Source organism: Aotus nancymaae, unplaced genomic scaffold (genome assembly GCF_030222135.1).
Source record: "Aotus nancymaae isolate 86718 unplaced genomic scaffold, 86718_ANA_hifiasm-v0.15.2.pri h1tg000011l, whole genome shotgun sequence".
Taxonomy (NCBI): Eukaryota; Metazoa; Chordata; class Mammalia; order Primates; family Aotidae; genus Aotus; species Aotus nancymaae.
The window spans coordinates 20,405,845-20,425,952 of NW_026988422.1; the positions used below are offsets into that span (position 1 = coordinate 20,405,845).

Below are 20,108 nucleotides of genomic sequence, written 5' to 3' on the forward strand. Positions count from 1 at the left end.
AATATAAACATTTTCCTTGACTATAAAATAAACATTCTAAGAAATAATGGATGATGCATAATACGGAAAAGCATGAAAGTCACCTATTATCTCGCCACCTGATTTTACCGTTCCTGGTTTATGCACACCTGTCCAACAGGAGTGACCATTTGGACCATTCTAAATGTTTGATTAGGTGAACTAGCACCTACAGGGCTGGTGTGAGCTCTGGGCTGGGTGCTAGCCACACAAAGGAGACAGGCAGAGCTGCGTCTGGCAGCCACAAGCTTGAGACCTGTGTCCCCTGATGTTCACGCTGCTCCTGACTATTCCCCCTATTTAGACCCCGCTTGTGTACTCTGTACCATCTGATCCTTACTTTTTCTCTTTCTAAATAGTATTTATATCCTTAAAATGCCCAGCAACTTGAAGAACGTTGTCAGGGTAATGATGGCAACAATCACTGCTCATGGGACCCCTGGGCCAGCAGCATAGCGGAGTGTGTTGCGGGGAGAGGAGGATGTGTTCTGTGAATGGTGGCACTTTGGAGTATTCTCTTTTCTCCTAGCTCTGAGTTCTCAGACTATAAACTTATAGGCAATGCTTTTCCTGCATCTCTTGCCTCCTCCTTAGACCTGAGCCTCCCTTAAAGGACTCCGGCTCTGAAGGAAAAGCTGCCCATATTGGCCCCTCTAAGATTAGCGCTGTTAGAGCCTCTGCCTTACTGCCACCGGTTGCTGCAGTACAAAGTCAGGTGTTTCTGCCCCCACAGACAGTGCCTGCCAACCTAGAGGGAAAGAGGACCCTGGCTGGTTCCACCCTGTGTATGAAAGAGGGGTCCCTTCCCTTGGCCATCAGTGGCTGGGCAGGGGGAGACGGAGAGCACCTCTGCCAGGGTGTGGCTTCCTGACCCAAGGCAGGAGAGGGGGGCCTACTGTGGCAAATCCCTGCCCTGAACAATGCCCTCTATAATCCTGCTCCACTGTATTCACTCAATCTCACCTCTCAGAGACCATGCACAACTCACACCTATGCTCCTGTTGGGCAGTCCTCACTAATTTTACATGCTACACACTCTCCAATCCATTGACTTCCCTCTGACTCAATTCTTTTCATCAAAGACATCATCAGGTATGGTCAGTTACTGAAAAAACCTCCGGGTAGGTTTTGCACAGTCACTGCGGCTGCCCTACAAGCCACTCTTTGTTCTTCAATAACCCTTTTTGTTGTTATATTTAGAGATTTACTACTGAAACTCAAAGCGTGTGGTGGAGCTGCATCAGCATCACCTAGGTGCTTCTTAGAAATGCAGAATCTCAGGCACCATCCCAGACCCACCTAAGCAGAAACAGCATTTAAAAAACTATATAGACTTTATTTTTTAGAGCAGTTTTAGATTCATAGAAAAACAGTGTAAAGTACAGAGGATTTCCATATACCCCCTCCCAATATATTCACAGCTTCCCCCACCATCTACATCCTGCGCCAGAGCAGTACACTTGCTACAACCGATGAACCTACAATAACACATCATCACCGCCCCAGATACAGAGTTCACACTAAGGTTTGCTCCGATATTGCATATTCTATGGGTTGGGACAAATTCATAACTTATATCTGTCATTACAGTATTTGCAAAATAGATTCACTTCTCTAAAAAAAATTCCCTGTGCTAGAAACTGCAATTTAGCAAAACCCCCAGGTGATTGGTATGTGTAATTAAAATGTGAACAGAGCTGGGGTAGACTACACCACTCCCCTTTGTAAAGCCCTTCCAGCTTCCTGAATAACATGCGGATTCATGACCGTAGCTCACAAGCACTGTGGGGCCTGGTTCTTGCTCTTGGGCCATTCCCTCCTCTCCTCCTCTTCTAGTTCACTGTCCCTCCTTGTTGGCAGGGGAAGACAGCACTTCCTCTGGCAGTGCCTGTGCCCTGCCTTCAAAGCACTTAGCTTTGTTTGCTGGCCACACCTTCACACATTCGAGTGATTATTGGATGACTTTTCCTCTTCCCAGTTATCATTTTTCAAATGATATTGCAAATTTCACAAACACAAGAGCCATGGCCATTTTCCTCACAACTTGTCCCCAGGACCAAGAATGGTCTCTTGCATGCATGGGATGCTCATGTTTGTTGAATTAATAAATGATTAAACAAAATAGTGAACAGCTGTTGCCCTGACCAGAATTCTTTCTCCATCACCCATCTGCCTCTGTAAAGCCTACCTTCCTTGCTGCAGGCCAGCCTGGTACCCCATTTCCCAGATCTTGGGCTCTTAGCCCCAATCAGGAAAAGCAATGCATTGCTCTTTGCTTGTTTTACATGGGTTAGCTTTACCTTTCCCCAACTAACATAGGCAAACCTCTTTGAGGGCAGGAATCCTAGCCTCAACTTTTATGGCCCACCTGACGCACAGTAGGTGGTTCATTGACTCAGTCACAGCAGCAGTAAAACCAGGATGTAGCTGGAGAACAAGGTGCTTTCCTAAACATCTTTCTTTAGCTCAAAGATCTCCTTCCATGTACCTCTGACTCTAATTTTCCTGGTACAAGTTCTAAAGTCTAGGTTTTAATTTTTATTTTATGTCTTCTTTTGCTTTTTTATTGTTCTTTCTCTTTCTCGCTCTCTTCCTCCCTGCCCCCTAATTTCCGGGAAACCTGTACATATTTCCTTCTAAATATTTTAAACTCCTTTGTACTCCCCAGAAGACTAGTTTGGGAGTGCTCCCCCAACTTCCCAGAAGGAAATTGTAACTGTTGGAAATGTAATATAACTGTGAAATATATACAAAATCTGAGGTGTAAATTGTGAAATGCAAGCCATGGTTCTCTTCGTTCTAAAACAATGTAAAATAGCTCTGGACAGAAAATTTTTAATGACCACCATTGCAGTCAAGTAATCTGTGTGTCCCCAGCTCCTCTTCCCTTCCCTCTACCTCTCTCTCATACCTCTGATGTTTTAGGCAGTACTTTAAGTGAGGAGTTTTTAAGGCCAGGAACCTTAATAGTTGGGTCTTTGCAGACTGGCAAACCATGCTGGAGCCCAAGCTGCTTCTTTATTTTTGGGAAGCCAGTAGGTATGCTGCTCACTAAAAAGTAGATCTTTTGGTTTCTGACTTAAAAAAAAAGTCAGTACCATCCGGCCGGTAGAGACAAGCCTCACCCTTCTTGACAGTCCCAAAAGTCCAGCACTCTTAAGATCACCTGAGCAGGAACAAAAGCCTCTAGAAGTCAAATTATTATTTGCAGGACATATACGTAATACCTATGTAGCAGAATAAAAATAACTAAAAATATAATTTTGTGCTAAATCTGATACCACTTAAAGTCAAATGCCAATGTTGAAAAAAGATCTCAAAATCCAAAGCAGAACAAATAAGATTAATGTATTAAGAGGAATTTAAGATTAAGAAGATTAATGTCATTAAGAGGAATTGTCCTCAACTACTCTCCTGCCTCCAAATTGGAAAGATCACCATTGTTCAATTTTAGAGGCAGAATACTTCGCTGATTTCTATCATGAAAACATACTTTGGGACTGGACTCTGAGGCCAGTACTGGCACATCACAAAATGTAAATGAGCATCTCTTATTCATGGAAGAGACCATTCTGAATCTCTGGCTGTATGATTTTGTTAAAAATAATACAGTCTCTCTCACCCTTCCTTGAAGGTCTGGGTTCTTGAGTTAACTTGGTTTCTAACTTGCTGTGTGAGGATAGACAGGTCCTTTAGCCTCTTTGGAACACAGTTTTCTCATCTTTAAAATGTACTGAAAACACCCTGAAGGTTCCTTCCAGCTTATAGGGTAATAGAAGGGAGCGGCTCAGAGAACCCCACCTCCTTTCTCTTAACCCTGTAGTAACTGACTCAGTTAAGTTCCTGAAAGTTGCTTACCTGAACAGATGTGAAAAAGACCAAACAGCACCAAGAGAGGAAAGAACATGAGGTATAGACCCCTGGATGGTGGCATTCCCTGCCTCCGTGTGTGGCCCATGGCTTCAGATGCTTGGGGTCAAAAGTGAAAGCCAACAATTTGAAGCCAAGTGAGACCAGGGCACTCTCCAGGTACAAAACAGACAGGGCTGATGACAATCCAATTGCCACACGTAGAGGATTCTCCAGTGAGAAAACACACTGACGAGAGTTTGGATAGTGTTTCCGGGCTTCAAAGTTTGTGGATATAGTTTCACAACCTGAAAAAGGAACAAATAAAAGTCATCCAGGAAGGAAGATGTGCCTACTGTCAGTTGTAAAACTCCCTAGTTGCCTGTTAAAATTAGTTGGAGATCTTAACCTAAGCAACCTCTAAAGCACGGTGTGACCCTGAGAAAACGCATGTTGAAACTCTGTGGTAGAACTCTACCTTGTACTGGTTCCAAGAATCAACCACAGCCCTTCCATGAAAGGGTTTTCTACTTAATGGATGTGGTTAAGACTTTGTTAGAAACACAGAGAACTGTAAGGACCCTCCATATCTGTTAGCCAACCTACAAAAGTTCAAATCCTCTTCTGAACATACCATGTAGCCCAGAGCAGGCAGTAAGGGTGTATTTTGTCCAAGGTAGAACCTAAGTTATGAAACAACTTCTTTTTTGACATATTAACATAGGAAAAAAAGTATCTCAATTCTTTAAACCCTCTGTTCAAATAATATATCATAAAGGGGTACGAGATTTCAATCAATAGAAAAGTCCTGCTAGCAGCCTGAAGAGATGACAGTGGAGCACAGTGTTCATTTTCATTTCTCTGCAACCATTACTCAAATTATGTACTCCAGGGCCAGCCATGGTGGCTCACATCTGTAATCCTAACACTTTGGGAGGCTGAGGTGGGCAAGGCACAGAGCGACAGAGTGAGACGCTGTCTCAAAAAGAAAACAATGTACTCTCATGTGAGGCGGCTAGTGATTAATTTTCCATTAATAGATCAAAACTGAGAAATGAAAATGAACACTGTGCTCCACTGTCATCTCTTCAGGCTGCTAGCAGGACTCAGCCCAGTGCTGCTCAGAGAATGCATGAGTGTCCTCTTTGGGGACCACCCTGGAGCTAGTGTTCCAGCCACGCCATATTGTCTTATTAGCCATCATCCATTTTAGGCAGGATTAGTTAAAAGAGACTTATTCGCCAGAATTTTTTTTTTCTTGAGATAGAGCCTTGCTCTGTTGCCCAGGCTGGAGTGCCGTGGCGTGACCACATCTCACCACAGCCTCAACCTCCCGAGCTCAAGCAATTTTCCCACTTTCACTAGAATTTCACTGGTTTGAGAAATTCAAATATGGCCCACAAAAATAATATTTGCTACCATCTGGGCCACAGTTCTGACTACGATGCTCCAAATGTGTCAGGAAGCCACAGCCTCCTGTGGGAATGAGACCCTGAGTGTTCCTTTGAGGGCAAGCATGGATCCAGGAGGTGGTAGTGGTGGTATGTTTGTTTAAAAAGCAGTCAGGTTGCTGGTAACTAGTTCTATCAGCTAGTTATCCCATAGTAAAATAACAGTGAATGTACTTACTTGCTGAAGAAAAATTCACTTTTTCTTTAAATCCTTTGATTCCTGGAAGAGGCTCTCTTCTGAGATGTTCTCTTCTCACGTCTATAAAACAATGACAAGTCACTCCGTTGTGCTTTGGATGATCGGTCAGAGAGATGACATTTCCCCCTTCTCACTTCCTGTTACTTGACAGAGGATTTGAGTTTGCCCAGAAGTACTTCGTCAGTGCCATGAGTTGGGGAGGGTGTTTGAGGAAGCTCCCTCTGCTACTGTCTTCTAACGGGTACTTTTTGTTTTTGTTTTTGTTTTTTAACATTTTATTTTTATTTTTATTTTTATTTATTTATTTTTTTGAGATGGAGTTTCGCTCTTGTTACCCAGGCTGGAGTGCAATGGCGCGATCTCGGCTCACCGCAACCTCCGCCTCCTGGGTTCAGGCAATTCTCCTGCCTCAGCCTCCTGAGTAGCTGGGATTACAGGCACGCGCCACCATGCCCAGCTAATTTTTTGTATTTTTAGTAGAGACGGGGTTTCACCATGTTGACCAGGATGGTCTCGATATCCTGACCTCGTGATCCACCCGCCTCGGCCTCCCAAAGTGCTGGGATTACAGGCGTGAGCCACCACGCCTTGCCCTTTTATTTTTATTTTTATTGCATTTTAGGTTTTGGGGGACATGTGAAGAACATGCAAGACTGCTGCATAGGTACACACATGGCAGTGTGATTTGCTGCCTTCCTCCCCTTCACCTATATCTGGCATTTCTCCCCATGCTCTCTCTCCCCAACTCCCCACCCCCCACTGTCCCTCCCCTATTTCCCCCCAACAGACCCCAGTGTGTGATGCTCCCCTCCCTGTGTCCATGTGTTCTCATTGTTCAACACCCGCCTATGAGTGAGAACATGTGGTGTTTGATTTTCTGTTCTTGTGTCAGTTTGCTGAGAATGATGGTTTCCAGGTTCATCCATGTCCCTACAAAGGACATGAACTCATCGTTTTTGGTGGCTGCATAATATTCCATGGTGTATATGTGCCACATTTTCCCTGTCCAGTCTATCATCGATGGACATTTGGGTTGGTTCCAGGTCTTTGCTATTGTCAACTGTGCTGCGATACTTTTTAGAGGGTGTGGCTAAGGCAAACTACACAGCGGCCTCCCTCACCACCAATGCACGAACTAACAAACATAAAACACCAAGAGTACCAAGCCTAGTGGAAGAGAAGAAAGGTGCCCGAGAAGAGGGAGGGGCAGCCCGCTAGCCTTGCTTGGTGATGGGAGGCAAGCTTCATGGGCTGGCTGTTTCTGTGCTGGCCTCAAGTTTTGTTTTAGCACCCAGAGTTACTCCTGAGTCCCTGCAGAAATGAGCTGTCGACCTCATATGTAGGGGACACTTCTGGGAGAGTGCTCAGCTCATAAGACCACCCTCAACTGTACTCCCAGCTCTGCATCCCGCCATCTTCAGAGTGGGCTCCTGGCAGCCACACTGGACAGTGAACTCCGGTCACCCCAGCCACAGTTGAGTGCACCTCAGGAGGGGTGAGGAAGATTTAGTCCCATTTCCAGCTAGCTTGCCACCCACCCCTGTGCACCCCTTTGTTGTAGGATTCTGGAGCTCCTGTGGGTGAGCAGCTGACCCATCCTGGACCAGTCTACCTGTTTGCACAAGTGGAACCTGACAATACCTTGCATGGGCCTGCAGGATCCACAGTCTGATTCTGGCCCCACCCAGGGATTCTCTGATGTCTTGGCATTCTTTGGAAGTTCTACACTCAAGCATGTGCAATCCAGAAATGCAGGGAAGTCGATCCCCATGGAGCTGCTCTTGACCAAAGGAGGTTGGAAGCTGGTGGATAGCTGCTTCCTCCTTTGCCTCCCAGGTGAAGAGTTCTGAGAGACATTGAATGAGGCTCCCTAGAAAGTCCCCATGGGATCAAGTACCAGTGGCCCCTAACAGTGGTCACCTCTGTGAGGCTTCCTTGTACTGGCTGTGCCTCCTTCCTGGGCCTGCATTGCTGGACCCATGTTTCCAAATAAATCACTTCACTCAAACCTTTATCTGTAGCTTGGCTTTCTGGAGAATGCAGGCTAAGACAACAGGGATATTCGGTGTGGTGGAGATACGATAGTTTTTCTTCAAAATTAAACATGCAGAATGGTGAGTCCATTTAGAGAGAAAAGAGAAAATGACAGTAGACACAGTATATGAATATGGCAAACATTATGAACAGGGTATAGAAGTGTCTGAATATTGACTTAAGGCTATTAGAAAACAAATTTTCCTTGCAAAAATTACAATTTGAGCTGCTAGCCCTCCTGTATTTTTCAGTGTTATTGAAGACAGAGATCCCTTTAAATAAAAAGCTGACTGGGAAGGATGAAAGCAGAGGCTTCTGGGTGTCCATAGGGTTGGGAGAGTGAAAATCATCCTAAAGGAAGAGAAGGAAGGAATAAAGGCTTTCTACTTCATGATTGTGCTTAGCCTCTGATCAGCCTGTGGTCTGGCAAACACAGGCCTTCTCTAGAGGGAATATATCCTAAGGCTCAGCTAGTGCTGCCTCTAAAATTTGCTAGCAGCATCTGAGACAGATCTTATGCATGAGTGAATGACAGCTTGTACAATGCACTCTGATAAGTCCACTTCTAAAGCATCACTACTACTGCACCCAACAATGCATACACTTCCTGCCACAGGATGCATTCATTTGGGCGAGGCAGGCTCTTCAAACTAAGGTACTTGCATCCAGAGCATAACTGGGAATTTTCACAGGGTATGTGGGCACTAATAGTTTTAAGATAATCAATTTTCAGGTTTTCAGTTTCATTATGTATTCTTTCATAAAATCTAATTAACCTGCAATGAGAATGATCTGAGCCTTCACCTCATGTAAAAAGAAAGGCTTACCTCTCATGCAACCTGACTCTTATGGTGATGCAACATTCTAGAAAGTTAAAAAAAACTTCAGAATGTCAAATAAAGGGGCCGTTTGAAATATTGATGTTTTAATCAATGTGGCTTCCTTAAATTGAGACAATATAAGCCCAAGATAGGGCCTTGTGTCCCTCCAAAGTCTTGTATATATTACTATTAAGTAGAAACATGGCGTTAGAAATAGGTGTATCCCTGGGTGAGTGGCTCACACCTGTAATCCCAGCACTTTGGGAGGCCAGGCTAGGTGGATCACCCAAGGTCAAGAGTTCAAGACCAGCCTGGCCAACATGGCAAAACCTCGTCTCTACTAAAAATACAAAAATTAGCCGGGAGAGGTGGCCAGAGCCTTTAATCCCAGTCAATCAGGAGGCTGAAGCATGAGAATCGCTTGAACCTGGGAGGCGGAGGATGCGGTGAGCCAAGATCAGGCCATTGCACTCCAGCCTAGACGACAGAGCAAGACTCTGTCTCAAAAAAAAGAAAAGAAAAAAGAAATAGATGTATTGTAGTGGGGTGGCAGGAGTGATGGAAGCTTTTATTTAATAAACTTGCTTCTTCTACTTCCTATGTGTCATCAGTGATGCCATCCTTCCCACGCCAGCCAGAAAGACAGATAAGCGTGTAGGTGAGAAATACTGACTGCAGCAGCGGCTTCCTTCATCTTAGCAACAAGTTTGTGTCAGGGCTTAGTGGATACTTCCCTGTTTACCTTAGATTTGGAATACTCAGGCTTTGGAAATCATGCAGGCAGGACTTGCTATGAAAGGACTCCACTGCACTGTCACCCTCTGTTTTGGCAGAAGGGGCCTGGTGAGCACCCTCCTTCACCTGTGTCTTGTTCTGATCGCAGATGCACATTTTGAATAATTGCAGGGAATATGGATGAGACAATTTCTGCCTTACCTTTGGTAGATCAACATTACATTTTCAAGTAAAGGAAACTTAGATTAGAGGTAAGTTCCTGCTTTCTATTTTCTTGAACGTTTATTCAGATCTTAGAAGAAATGTTTTCACTGATTTTTGTCACTTCTACTTGATACATTATTACAATGCACTGGAAGTGATATTTTTTCCAAGTATTTAAAGTAATACAGAGTTACAGATTCAACCTAAAATGAGCAAAGAAATACAGTTTTAGAAACTTCTTTCTTTTTTTTTTTTGAGACAGAGTCTGGGTTCTAACGATTCTTCTGCCTCAGCCTCCTGGTAGCTTGGATTACAGGAGTGTGCCACCATGCCCAGCTAATTTTTGTATTTTGTTTTTCTGTTTGTTGTTCTTTGTTTTGAGATGGCGTCTCACTCTGTCACCCGGGCTGGAGTGTAGAACCCTCCTGGGTTCTAACGATTCTTCTGCCTCAGCCTCCTGGTAGCTTGGATTACAGGAGTGTGCCACCATGCCCAGCTAATTTTTGTATTTTGTTTTTCTGTTTGTTGTTCTTTGTTTTGAGATGGTGTCTCACTCTGTCACCCGGGCTGGAGTGTAGTGGCATAATCTCGGCTCACTGCAACCTCCACCTCTGGGGTTCAAGCGATTCTTCTGCCTCAGCCTCCTGAGTAGCTGGAATTACTATGCCACCGTGCCCAGCTAAATTTTGTATTTTTAGTAGAGACGGGGTTTCATCATGTTGGTCAGGTTGATCTCGAACTCATGACCTCGTAATCTGCCTGCCTTGGCCTCCTAAAGTGCTGGGATTACAGGTGTGATCCACCGCACCTGCAACCAGGCTAATTTTGTATTTTTAGCAGAGATGGTGTTTCACCATGTTGGCCAGGCTGGTCTTGAACTCCTGACCTCATGTTCCACCTGCCTCGGCCTCCCAAAGTGTTGGGACTACAGGCGTGAGCCACCGAGCCCAGCTGAGTTTTAGAAATTTCATGAGGGAGTATATGAATAAAAATTTTGACAGTTACGGACACCCTCAAATTTTAAGAATCCCAGTGAAATCCTAACCAGCTTTGGAGAAACACACGTTAAACAACTTTGCCATTAGCATCTTGATGTCACTTAATCAAAGAGTCTGGAAGACAGGAACATCAGGCAGGCATTTTACAGCATTTCCCGCATTCTGATTGTAAAATTCAGAAGGCTTTTCTTTCAGGATTATGCACTAATGGAACAGTTTAATCCCTAGGAACATGACATGTGGACCACAGATTTCTAAAGTAAATTTCTGGACACTGGAGGTGGTGGATGAAGAAGGGCAAAGGAAGCCAAGCCCAAGTACCTATATTGCTGGAAAATAAAACAAAACAAAAGCAAGTGAAAGATTTAAAAGGAGGCTGGGCGCAGTGGCTCCTGCCTGTAATCCCAGCACTTTGGGGGTCCAAGGCAGGCGGATCACTTGAGGCCAGGAGTTCAAGGCCAGCCTTTCCAACGTGGTGAAACTCCGTCTCTACAAAATAATACGAAAAAATTAGCTGGGCGTGGTGGTACACACCTGTAATCCCATCTACTCCAAAGGTGGAGACATGAGAATTGCTTAAACTTGGGAAGCGGAGGTTGCAGTGAGCTGAGATCACACCACTGCACTCCAGCCTGGGTGACAGAACAAGACTCTATCTCAAAAAAAAAAAAAAAAAAAAAAAAAAGAAAGACTTTAAATGAGTTTGTTCTGAGTTCTGAGGAGCAGGCCCAGGGTTGGAAAATAATAGAGCAGGAATTACTGCACCTCCAGTAAATTCTTCATTGCCACTTACTTTTTAATCCATCCTTGGTTTTACTGTAATAAAGGTGAAAGGAATTCTTTTAAAATTTTTCATATGAAGGGTGGTGGAAAAAAAAATTTTTGAAGTAAAACTAAAAATTTTTTATGTGAAAAATTAAAAGGATAAATTTATGAAAGTTTATTTTTATAATTCTAGGGTGAGCAAGACACAAAACTTGGAAGCCACGAAGAAAGAAAAGATACACAGATTTGAGTTCATAAAAATTAAAAATATCTGTACAACGACAGACACCATAAATGAAATGAAAAGACAAAAACAGACTGTAGAGGACCCGACAGAAAGAGATGACAAGAGGGAGATGCAGCTTTATCACTCAGGGAGCACACGTGGTGCAGGATCTGATGCGACACTGTAGGGGAAGCCTGGCCCTTTGCTTTACCCCTGAGCAGGATGATCTCTGTGGAAACGAAGTTTCCATCTTTCCACTCTTGACCTCAGAGCTGCTTCACCTCTAATGCTGAGAAAGCTGGCCTGAGCTCAACCTTCCTACTCTACCTTCCAGCATCCGCAGGGAGGGCTGGGCTGGCCTGAGAATTCCTGTAAGTGCTGCTATTTGCATGTGCCTACTCAGGGCGCACTGTGCTGGGACAGCCTGGCTGCTGGGAAAATCCCTTTCCCCCAGTGGGCTCATTGTTGCCGAGGAAACAAACCTGTTACTGCATAGACAAAAATTTTCAGGGGAGTTTTTTTATGTTCTAACATGACCCTTCTGTGGAATTTAGAAGTTCATTTTGAGATGCGGCTGCAGTCTCGGCAGTGAGGTCCTAGGTCTGTACCACTCATTTGGCACCAATCCAATCCCTTCCTGCCCCCACCCCCTGGAATTTATTTAGTTTCTATGTGCTGATCACTGGAGAAGCAAAATGGCTTGACCAGGAGAGATAAGGACAACGTAGACCGATCCTAAGAAAAAGAAACAATAGCAGAAAAAGAGCAGGGCAGCTAGCCGAATTTAAGTCTGCAGTGTGGCGAAAATGCCAACAAAATATTGTGAGATATGAGTGGCAATATGACATACCATGGCCAGGAGTTACGTTTGTGGATTCTTTCTACATGAACCCAGATCCTTATTGAAATAGTACATCCAGTTTCAAACTATATGTAGAAAATGGAGAGGATCCAGCGGAAAGTAACGAACAATAACAATGCTAAACCAGGCTGCTCAGAGCACAGAGGACTGGGGAGCCGAGATGTTTTAGACTGGCCAAGTTATTTTGAGGCATCTGGTAATGATCCTCCCTGGCTTTGAGGTGTGCCTGTTTCTTTGTTTTGAGCTAGTCATGGACATAAACGCCCTCTACTTCTGTAAGTGACCAAACTGGAGAAAATAATCTAAATATAAATAGCAGAAATTTTGATTGTGTTTAAGGAAGAATTTTTTGTGTGTTGAAACTGGAAAAGGCGACTTTCAAAGAAGGTTGCAAAGTTTTATTGCCTGATGCTTTGAGACAAACCCTGTGCTGGGAAAACAGAGGCTTCTCCACTTGAGAGTAAGGGACTATGGTAGAATCCCGACCGGTCCACCATTCTAGGATCTGGGGCATTAAATGTCACTACCCCGGCTGCCGCTCCCCTGCCCTGCCACACTGTCCACCAGAACCACTACTGAATTTACAGACGTCACCCTCTTCAGTTTTCTATTTCATTTTCTCTGTCCCCTAAGAAATAGTCAGAAACCAAGGACCAGGCAATAGGAGAAGCCAGAGATAATCTGTGCTTTCAAAGTGGGTCACCGTGGCTTGAATGATTAGAATTGAAGGGTCATGGAAACAGTCTGTTCCTCCTCCCTCCCTCCTCCCCCGCTCTACCCCCTACTTCTTCCTTTTTGTGTATTTTTCTGAAAAGTGAATCAGACAGTTGCCATTTGTTTTATATTACGTCGGTTTACAACGTAAAAGGTCATGGTTTCCAGGTTTCGGAAAAGGAATTTGATTCTGTTCCTAAAATTAAAGAGAAATTGCAAGGCTTGAATGTAAAGGGGAAGTTCCCCTTCACTAACTCTTTCTAGAAGGGTCAGCATTTAAAACTTAACCTGCAGTCAGGTGCTGTGGCTCATGCCTGTAATCCTAGCACTTTGGAAGGCCAAGGAGAGTTGATCGCTTGAGGTCAGGTGTTCTAGCCTGGCCTGGCCAACATGGTGGAACCCTGTCTCTACTATACAAAAATTAGCTAGGTATGGTGGCGGGCACCTGTAATCCCAGCTCTTCAGGAGGCTGAGGCATGAGAATCACTTGAACCTGGGAGGTGGAGGTTGCAGTGAGCTGAGATCGCACCATTGTGCTCCAGCCTGGGTGACAGAGCGAGACTTTGTCTCAAAACAAAAACAAAAACAAAAAACCCAAAACGAAAAATTTCACCTTGCGTGGATATTTAGCTATTATTTGAATACTAGAAAGAATTTGACCACTTGAAGGCTCTGCAGAAGGGCCTGATTTATACAAGCACCACATAATGAAGAACAGGATTTTATGGAGTGAAGATCCTTAATAGCACTCTCAGGTTGAATCTCTCCTGAGCCTTGAACTGATTTCTCCAGTGGCTGCTAGTACAAGTTGAGTGACTCCTCCAGTGGCCCCAGACACAACTAGGAAATGTGCCTAAACTGGCTGCCATTTTGAAACCTTTTGGTGTGCTTTGTTTAGATGCCCCACCCTAAATTTCAGGAGTTCCCTCCAGAGAGTAATTTTAGGAATGAATGCCAGAGACCAAGGGATGAGGGACTGTTACCTCATCAGAGGGAGAAGGAGCTAGCTGGAGAAACAAGAGCAACGAAATGTCCCCTGACTAGATTTTACTTTACCCCTTGCCTCAAGGATTCTTCTAGAAATAGAAATGAGAGTAGATTCATGTATGTTTGCCCAGGTTGACCCCAGTGGAGGGATAGTGGGGTAGAGACTGCATGAAGGAAAGAAAACTTCAGTAAGGCTCCCAAACTTTTGGTTTAAGGAGCAGTCACTTTTTATTTCCTGGAAGCTGTATTTTCACCTACTGAGAGTTTAGCAGGCAGTGAAGTCCCCTTAGCATGGGACCGTGGGCAGGAGCATTGATGTTTCATTGCAAACCCTGGAAGCGGAACTTGGGACTTAGCTGGCCACTGAGCTTCTCTTCCTGTGGGAAATCCCAGCAAAACCAGGAGAAAGGGAACAATAGACGTCATCTGCTAGGAAATGCACCAAAGAAGATTTAAAAACTACTGGTGGATCTCCAGAGCAAAGGCTGGGAAGTCCTGACCTACAAGAGCAGCCTACTGCATTGTGGGGAGGAGCGACTGACAGCCACATGGATTTGTGGATTTCCCTCGGGTCTCTTTCTGCTCCGAAGGGAAGGGTAGAAGCTACTCCTAGGTTTTTAAAACACCAGTTTGTATCCTCTTATCTCTTTTGCTCCTCTCCAGTCTCCCATCTCCACTTCTTGCTATATTTGATTACTGCCTAGTTGTTAGAGTTACAGTGCATATCTTAGATTTTTCTTTATTTTTTTTTTTTTTTTTTTTTTGAGACGGAGTTTCGCTCTTGATACCCAGGCTGGAGCGCAATGGCGCGATCTCGGCTCACCGCAATCTCCGCCTCCTGGGTTCAGGCAATTCTCCTGCCTCAGCCTCCTGAGTAGCTGGGATTACAGGCACGCGCCACCGTGCCCAGCTAATTTTTTGTATTAGTAGAGACGGGGTTTCACCATGTTGACCAGGATGGTCTTGATCTCTTGACCTCGTGATCCACCCGCCTCGGCCTCCCAAAGTGCTGGGATTACAGGCTTGAGCCACCGCGCCCGGCCCTTAGATTTTTCTTTAAATACAACTTTTAGACTGTCATCACGAAGAGGCTTGGCTGGGTGCGGTGGCTCACGCCTGTAATCCTAGCACTTTGGGAGGCCAAGGCAGGCGGATCACGAGGTCAGGAGATGGAGACTATCCTGGCTAACATAATAAAACTCCATCTTTACTAAAAACACAAAAAAATTAGTTGGTTGTGGTGGCAGGTATCTGTAGTCCCAGCTACTCAGGAGGCTGAGGCAGGAGAATTGCTTAAACCCAGGAGGCAGAGGTTGCAGTGAGCCAAGATGGCACCATTGCACTCCAGCCTGGCGACAGAGCAAGACTCCATTTCAAAAAAAAAAAAAGAGGCTTAAGCCTCTTTGGTGACGGGATATAGAATATTTATTTATTTATTTAGAGACAAGGTCTCACTCTGTCACCAAGCTGCTGTGCAGTTGTGTGACCCTAGCTCATTGTAACCTTGAACTCTCAGGCGCAAGCAGTCCTCCTGCCCCAGCCTCCCCAGTAGCTGGGACTACAGGTGTGCACCACCACACTTGGATAATTTTATTTATTTATTTTTTTTGTGAAGACATGGTCTCACTTTATTGCACAGGCTGGTCTTGAACTCCTGGGCTCAAGTGATCTTCCCTATGTCTGCCTCCCAACATACTGGGTTTGTAGGCATGAGCCACTGAGCCCAGCAAATATTTAAAAAAAAAAAAAAAACAGGCTCAGGAGTTTCTTTCTTTTTTTTTTTCTCACTGCAATCTCTGCATCCCAGGTTCAAGCAACTATCTTGCCTCAGTCTCCTGAGTAGCTAGGATTATAGGTGTGTACCACCACACCCGGCTAATTTTTGTATTTTTAGTAGAGATGGGGTTTCGCCATGTTGGCCAGAGTGGTCTCGAACTCCTGACCTCATGATCTGCCCATCTTGGCCTACCAAAGTGCTAGGATTACAGGTATGAGCCACCACACCCAGCCAAGGTTCATATATTAATGAAATAGATGTTTAATCTATCATGTCATTTCAATTTTTTTCTAAGTGTGACAGTAGAGGGAATGGAAGAACTCCTGGCTGGGAGTTCAGAGGGCATGGACTCCAGACCCACTTCTCTCCATGTGTGAAACTTAAATTGAGTGACTCCTCCAGTGGCCCCAGACACAACTAGGAAATGTACCTAAACTGGCTGCCATTTTGAAACCTTTAGTTTATATAACTATAAACTCAACAGTCTTCACTGGCCTCTGCTTCCTCCCTAGAGTTATTGTCGGCTGGGCATGGTGGTTCACGGGCATGGTGGCAGGTGCCTGTAATCCCAGCTACTCAGGAGGCTGAGGCAGGAGAATTGCTTGAACCTGGGAGCAGGAGGTTGTGGTGAGCCAGGATCATGCCACTGCACTCCAGCCTGGGTGACAAAGCCAGACTCCGTCTCAAAAAAAAAAAAAAAGAAAACTATTGTCAACTGAAGATTTATTTTGCATAAAGGGCTACAGATGGCAGGTGGTCATTTTCAGTTTGAGAAGTGTAGCCTTCCAGCCAGAAGCCAAAAAGAGGCACTTTGAGGGAAAGGCAAAGGGAATAGGAATATATGCTGAGCAGGGTGGCCAAATACACATATTTATTTATTTGTTTATTGAGACAGGGTCTCACTCTGTCACCCAGGCTGGAATGCAGTGGCACAATCTCAGCTCACTGCAACCTCCACCTCCCAAGTTCAAACTATTCTTGTGCTTCAGCCTCCCAAGTAGCTGGGATTACAGAAATACACATATTTAATAAGCGATAGGAGGAGTTATGATTATTTATGAAAGGATAAACATGTGCATGTGCAATAGAGTTTCACACCCCTTCAAGGGTCCCTTGCACACACACACACACACACAAAAATGGCAGCATTAGCATGATCTGAGGGTGGAGTTCTCAGCCCTCTGATGTTAAAAGGTGAAGCAGAGGACACAAAACCCCTCACTCACATCCTCTGTAGATTGGCCAGAACCAATCTGTGATTGGTGGTCTCTTATCAGGACAAAATGATAGTTAGTTGTGTCAAAACTGCAAAAGGAAGGGGCAGCAGCCATGTGGTTGGTTGGAATCAGGGGTGGACTCTGAGCATGTTTTCCTTGATGAGCTGATCTTCTGGATGCCGGCTCTAAACACCCTGACTGAGCTGATAGCATTAACTCTCCCAGAGTTGCCAATCATGTACCTTGAACATTCTCCCTTTCCATATTTCCACGTGCCATTATACTCTACAGCATCTCCTCTCCTCATGTGATTTTTGCCCTACCTCTGTAGCTGCAAGAAGCACCAAGCATGTGCTTGGCTGGCACATTTTATTTATTTATTTTTATTTATTCTTTTGAGTCGGAGTTTTGCTCTTGTCACCCAGGCTGGAGTGCAGTGGTGTGATTTTGGCTCACTGCTACCTCTGCCTCCTGGATTCAAGCAATTCTCCTGCCTCAGCCTCCCAAGTAGCTGGGATTACAGGTGGCCACCACTACACCCAGCTAATTTTTGTATTTTTAGTAGAGATGGGGCTTCACTATGTTGGCCAGGCTGGTCTTCAACTCCTGACCTCAGTTGATCTGCCCGCCTTAGCCTCCCAAGGTGCTGGGATTACAGGTGTGAGCCACCACGCCCGGCTGGCTGGCACATTTCAGATGCCATATTAGTCAAGGTTCTTCTGAGAAACAGAACCAATAGGATGGGGACACACACACACACGCGCGCGCGCGCACACACACACGCAGAGAGAGAGAGAGTTTATTTTAAGGAATTGGCTTATGGAATTGTGGAGGCTGGCAGGTTCGAAATCTGCAGGGCCAGCAGGCTGAAGACCCAGGGAAGAGTAGCAACTTGAATCTAAAGGCTGTCTGCTGACAGAATTGCCTCTTCCTTAGCGGAGGTGAGTCTTTTTTCTATTAAGGCCTTCAACTGATTGGAATGAGCTCACCCACATTAGGGAGAGTAATCTCCTTTACTCAAAGTCTACTGATTTAGATGGGAATTTCATCTTAAAATATACCTGCACAGAAACATCTAGAACAATGTTTGACCAAATATCTGGGTACTGTGGCCTAGCCAAGTTGACAAAATTAACCATCACAGATGCTCACTAAATCTTCTGGAATTGAACTGATGACGCGGGATATGTGAGCAGCTACTTTTGGTTTCCTATTTCTCCTGTACTAGCTTTCTTTTTCCCCCATTTAAATTCATTTTAACAAATATATATAGAGGTCTTATCCTGTGGTATGTTTTTCTTTAAACTTTTCTGCTATTTTGTGTCTGCTAGTAAGTCCAAGAGGCCCTGCCTATTAACCATTTCCTAGTTAACAGGAAACTCCCTTTTCTTTCCATTTTTTCTTCCTCTCATTATTTTAACTAGGGAGTCATGTATGTATAATCACATATTCAGGCCCAAAAAGTGGCAAAGAGTTAATTCCTGTTTTTTGATTCTGTGCTCCTGTTTGCCTTCTGTTGAAGGAGTTTTAGTCACAGTGTGGTAGGAGAGGAACTAACCACGAGGGTCTTTTTTGTATCAAACTAAAAGGGAGTTTATTCTAAAAGCATGACCTTATCTGAATATTTGGAATCAATTACGGTCATAATACTATTGCAAATGAGAGAGACATGCTTATAATGTGAAACTAACTAGTTTTATTTAAAGGATATAAATTTGCATATACAAAATGATTCAATTTCTGTTCAAAAAACATGCACATAAAATAAAGGAAGACACATCATAGGCATCTTCATTACTCGCTGATACACAATCAATTGCTATGTTGAGGCTCTTGTTGAGAAACAAACTTGTAGGAGTCGGATCTGATCTCTAAGATACTTCAGACACTTCATCTATAAGGTAGGAACAATGGCGCTGTTCTTAACAGATTTGTCACTTACAAGAATGATCTTTATACATTCTTCAGACGTTGAACACCTGCTGTGTAAGTATATGCTAGGCCCTAGCAGCCCCTGCTCTTCTAGAACACCCAAGTCATCTCATTTTTAGGCTTCTAACATATATTTTAAATTACAAAAAAATGGTGTTTATATGTTTTCTTAAATCACTTTATTGAGATATGACTGACATACAAAAAGCTGTACATATTTAGAGCATACAACTTGATGAGTTTGAAGATAAGTACAGTAACTTTTTTTTATGATAAAAGTAATGTGTAATTGTCAAAATGTTGGGAAACCTACTAGGAATTTCTCCTAAAAGAAATACCCACACACATTTACAAATATAAATGTTTCTGGATATTCTGCATAAAAGTCTTCCCACTGGCAGAAAATTGGAAATATCCTCAATATCCATCTACAGAGGAGTATTCGTTTCCTTCCCCTAAATTGTGACATAACTATTTATGGAAAAACTACGGAGCTGCTTAAAACCATGAGGTAGACATAGACATGCTCACATGGGAAGAGCTTAGAGACACTTAACTGAAAAAAATAAAATAAAATTTTAGGCTGGGTGCGGTGGCTCATGCTTGTATTCTCAGCATATTGTGAGGCCAAGGTGGGTGGATCACCTGAGGTCAGAAGTTCAAGACCAGCCTGGTCAAGATAGCAAAACCCTGTCTCTGTTAAAAATACAAAAATTAGCCAGGCTTGGTGGTGCAGGCCTGCAGTCCCAGCTACTTAGGAAGCTGGGGCAGGATAATCACTTGAACCCTGGAGGCCGAGATTGCACCACTGCACTCCAGAGTGGGTAGAGAGCAAGACTCCATCTCAAAACAAACAAGCAAGCAAACAAAAAATTAAAAAGATTTAAAAAGATGAATATATATAGCCTTATTTATGTTTGTGAAAAAAGCTCTGTGTGTGTACATATGCAAATGCACATGTATGTGTGTAAAATGGCTAGGAGGATATACATCAATTGTTAATGATTACAGTTATCTCTGAGGAGGGGGATGGGAGAGTTGTCAGGGAATAGGAAGAGAGGTAAAGGGAAACCTAATTTTTACAGTAAGAATTTTTATATATTATGTGCATAATAAAATGTTAGAAAACATAGACAAAATAGAAATCATTCACAGTTCATAATTCAGGTTCCAAAATTCCATTTTTGGAAAGGCAGATTTGAGGACTGTTGTTCTCCAGTCTCCTGGCTGGGCTGCCTTGTGAATAACCCTTTCTCTAGTGCAAAACTCGTGGGCCTAGTGATTGGTATATTGTGTGAAGGCAAATGAGCCTGGTTCCC

At 43.9% G+C, this 20,108-nt stretch overlaps 1 protein-coding gene and 1 long non-coding RNA gene across 3 annotated transcripts in view; one reads left to right on the forward strand and one right to left on the reverse strand.

Annotated features, from left to right (window-relative positions):
• Positions 1-5,649, reverse strand: part of CD80 (CD80 molecule) — a 30,414-nt gene extending 24,765 nt beyond the window's left edge. For both annotated transcript variants that reach the window (XM_012463948.3, XM_064374660.1), the window contains exons 1-2: positions 5,497-5,649; positions 3,877-4,175 (exon numbers count right to left, since the gene is read on the reverse strand). In XM_012463948.3, the coding sequence (XP_012319371.2) occupies positions 3,877-3,976 (100 nt within the window). In that variant the 5' untranslated portion in view covers positions 3,977-4,175; positions 5,497-5,649. The remainder of the gene's footprint in view (positions 1-3,876; positions 4,176-5,496) is intronic.
• A 1,092-nt stretch (positions 5,650-6,741) lies between these two features.
• Positions 6,742-12,488, forward strand: LOC105725029 (uncharacterized). The gene is made up of 2 exons (XR_001109187.3): positions 6,742-9,358; positions 11,268-12,488. It is a non-coding gene; the product is annotated as an uncharacterized LOC105725029 (long non-coding RNA).
• The last annotated feature ends 7,620 nt before the right edge of the window (positions 12,489-20,108 follow it).